The sequence below is a fragment of the Cynoglossus semilaevis genome, chromosome 20, assembly GCF_000523025.1.
Source record: "Cynoglossus semilaevis isolate Cse_v1.0 chromosome 20, Cse_v1.0, whole genome shotgun sequence".
Lineage (NCBI taxonomy): Eukaryota > Metazoa > Chordata > Actinopteri > Pleuronectiformes > Cynoglossidae > Cynoglossus > Cynoglossus semilaevis.
This window is the reverse complement of record NC_024326.1, coordinates 13,888,972-13,892,229: the sequence shown is the minus strand read 5'-3', so window position 1 is coordinate 13,892,229 and position 3,258 is coordinate 13,888,972. Positions and strand designations below refer to the sequence as shown.

At 48.2% G+C, this 3,258-nt stretch overlaps 1 protein-coding gene across 1 annotated transcript in view; it reads left to right on the top strand.

Moving 5' to 3' along the window:
* The window catches only part of LOC103396765 (neuropilin-1a-like), a 53,935-nt gene that overhangs the window by 32,667 nt on the left and 18,010 nt on the right, over positions 1 to 3,258 (top strand). Inside the window, exon 3 of the mRNA XM_025052451.1 lies at positions 995 to 1,176. Within this exon, the coding sequence (XP_024908219.1) occupies positions 995 to 1,176 (182 nt within the window). The remainder of the gene's footprint in view (positions 1 to 994; positions 1,177 to 3,258) is intronic.

The window sequence follows — 3,258 nt, the reverse complement described above, 5'->3', positions numbered from 1 at the left end:
ATACCAGCCCTCACACTCACTCACACCCTCAGAGACCCAGCTGGCCGTAGCTAATGCCTTGCTCAAGGGCAAAACCAGGTGGCGCTCCCATCTGGAGCAGATGTTTTCAGAGGAGGTTTCTGATGATAACGAGGCTCCTGTGTGACCACGGTGTGACATCACAGCTGTCAGTTGTCAGTTGTCAGTTGTCAGTTATATTTGGGTTGAATTAGACAAACGTCGCACAAACTCTGAGCTATTTTTAAAAAATATTTTTTTGAGTGAATTCTGTCTTTTTGATCAACTTCAGTCAAACCAAAGATATATTTTCTACATTTATCACACCTCGGTGCTAATGTTAGCATTTTCTCATATTACTGAGCTAACGTTTACAGCTACATACAGTTTGTTTGTTCATTTCTAGATTCATTTTCATTTAGTCTGAAGTCGTGCTAATCACAGTTCATTATGTCCAGTCTACCAGGGCTAACCTTTAGCTCCAGATATCTCTCTGTCTCAGATCAGATGGAAAAGATTCAGTTTTGACTCTTCCTGGTGTTCGATTCTCAGCCACACACTGGGCCATTCAGTTTTGACTCTTCCTGGTGTTCGACCCTTAGCCGTTCAGTTAGCAGGATTCAAACACATGCTGGTCCCCCCCCCCCCACTACTCCCCCTTCTAACTCCTAACTCTCATTGTTCAGCCTCGTAAACTGACTTTCACATGTAGAAATTAGTGGAAACAGCCCTTTAAACCACAGCTCTGCTAATCAACTCTTCAGGCCTGGAGCAGGTTCTCTAACGAGAGGCTGTCGCTCCGCAGCAGCAGCAGCAGCATTACTCAGGCACATGCTCAGCAGCTGTGGACGTTCCTGCAGTAAAAACAACCACAGCTCTGATAAATCCAGCAGAGAGAGAGAGAGAGAGAGAGACAGTTAAAAACACCAGCCAGGTTCAAATCATCTGAACTTTTACACTAATTAGTAAAAACTCTCTCGTTCTTATTTCCCTCCAGGTACGACTACGTGGAAGTTTACAACGGCGGCGATGAGCTTTCACCGACGTTCGGGAAGATCTGTGGGAAAATCGCTCCTCCTCCGATCATCTCCAGCGGGAGTCAGCTCCTCATCAAGTTCGTCTCCGACTACGAGACTCATGGAGCCGGATTCTCCGTTCGCTACGAGGTTTTTAAGACAGGTGAGCCGCGGTCGACCGAGTCTGAGTCTGAGTCTGAGTCCAGGTCCAGAGGTCAACGACAGGAGGATTTATATAAAATATTAATGATTATTATTATACAAAAAAAGAATATATGATATAATGATAGGATATGGAGGATGAAGCTCTTCCTCTTCCTGTCCTCTACTTCTACTTCTACTCTTGTTAATAATTACTGAGCTGTGGGAACGATGCCGACCAGAACTCCTGCAGAGCTGGAGGAAAAAAAAAAACAAAAAAAAAACCTCGTAATAACTGGTCCTCGTGTTTCCAAACTAAACGTAGCGGCGTGTTTAGGTGAGTTTTTACGACTCCTGCGGCGGCGAGGGAGAAGGAGCTCAGCGGCTGGAGAATTCTGAGGTTTCATTATGGTAGGAAGGAACAGGACGGAACGGAGCGACCCGCTCCACTCCTGCACCTCTGAGGAGGCTGCAGAGACACGGTCACATGATCAGGTGATCACACGCCTCCGTCTGGGTCAGAGGTCACGTCGACGCCTGCACCTGACGATGAAGAAGATGAAGTTGTAAAAATGTCTTTGCTTTTGTCAGAAAAGGTCAAGCAGTTAGTGGTGAGGGGGGAGCAGCGGCTCCTGGGTTTGTCCTGAACGTCAACATCGCTGCGGTGACAGTTTCCTGTTGGTCCGGTGTCTCCGCGGCTGAGCGTCGGTGGAGAACGGGTTCCAAAGTTCAGAACCTGCCCACCTCTCCTTCTTTGTTTGATCAACCTCTTCCTGTGACCCCGCCCCGACCTCCGTCAGGAGATAACGCTGCAGAGAATGTCGCTAGCAGCACGTAGCGCTGTTGTCCGCCAAGTCTGCGCTCAACCTCTGGTGCACTGACCTCTGAAGGTCAAGCCAAACAAACTGGAGGACCCAGAGTTCCAGAGCAGCAGCGGCGGCGGCGGCGGCGGCGGCCGACTCCCGGCAGAGCCAGGATGTGACCAGGAGGGTTTTCCATAAACATCTCCGCTCCAGGAAGGAACCTCGCTCCTGTGTCCTACACTCTGTCCTCCTGGGTCCACGTCTCCTCTGACCACTTGTTTTTCCTCCAGTGGGAAATGAAGATAAATCAGGTGAAGATGGAAACGTGTTTACGTCAGAGCCCAGAGAGAAAAGAACTGTTCAGAGAATCCCAGGCTCCAGGAATAACAGCCCCCCCCGGTGGATGGTATGTTGTTCTGTGCCGTGACAAATGGACAGTGGACTGATGGACCTTCTGGACGGTGGAGGTGGAGTCAGGGAACAGCAGGAGCAGGGTTAAACTTTCTCCCTCTCTCCCAGAAGTCCTCGCTGAGGCCCAGAAACTTCTCCTGGTATCAGCCGTAATTCCAGGCTCCAAAAGTGGAGCTGTGACTGATGAATGACAAGATGTTATTAGAGACTCCCTGGAATAAGTCCTTAAAGTAGGTCAGAGAGTTTCAGGAGAGAAAGTGGTTCAGAACATTTCCTCCTCATGTTGTATTTCAGGACAGAAAGATTCCAGAACCATCTCCCACACTGGATTAACCCAACTGTGTCACTTTGAGTCCAGATGAAGTGATGATGTCATTAACTGGAGGATTTTTAATTATATACTGACAAACTAGTTAGCTGTGGTGTCTGTACCAGGACTGTTGTAGCTAACGTTAGCTCTGGTGTCTGTCCCAGGACTGTCGTAGCTAACGTTAGCTCTGGTGTCTGTACCAGGACTGTCGTAGCTAACGTTAGCTCTGGTGTCAGTAAAGGGTTAAGACTTTGTTTGGACTGTAAATATGAATGAAAGTCAATGTTCAGGTCTAACAAGAACAGCTCTGCATTTGTGTATATGAATGTAGGTGCGTGTGTGTATGTGTGTGTGTGTGTGTGTGGGACAGGTGCACGAACCCCAGGCTCATTTAGCTAATGGGCTGTTTGTCCTTGGAGGCAACAGGAGTGACCTGTGAGATAGATGGATGTTGTTGAACAACAGAGGGTTTCTGAAAGTAGGGCAGCTGTGTGTGTGTGTGTGTGTGTGTGGGTGTGTGTGTGTGTGTGTTGGCCTGGATTCAGCTCTAACATCTAACAAGTTAAAAACACTCACTCAG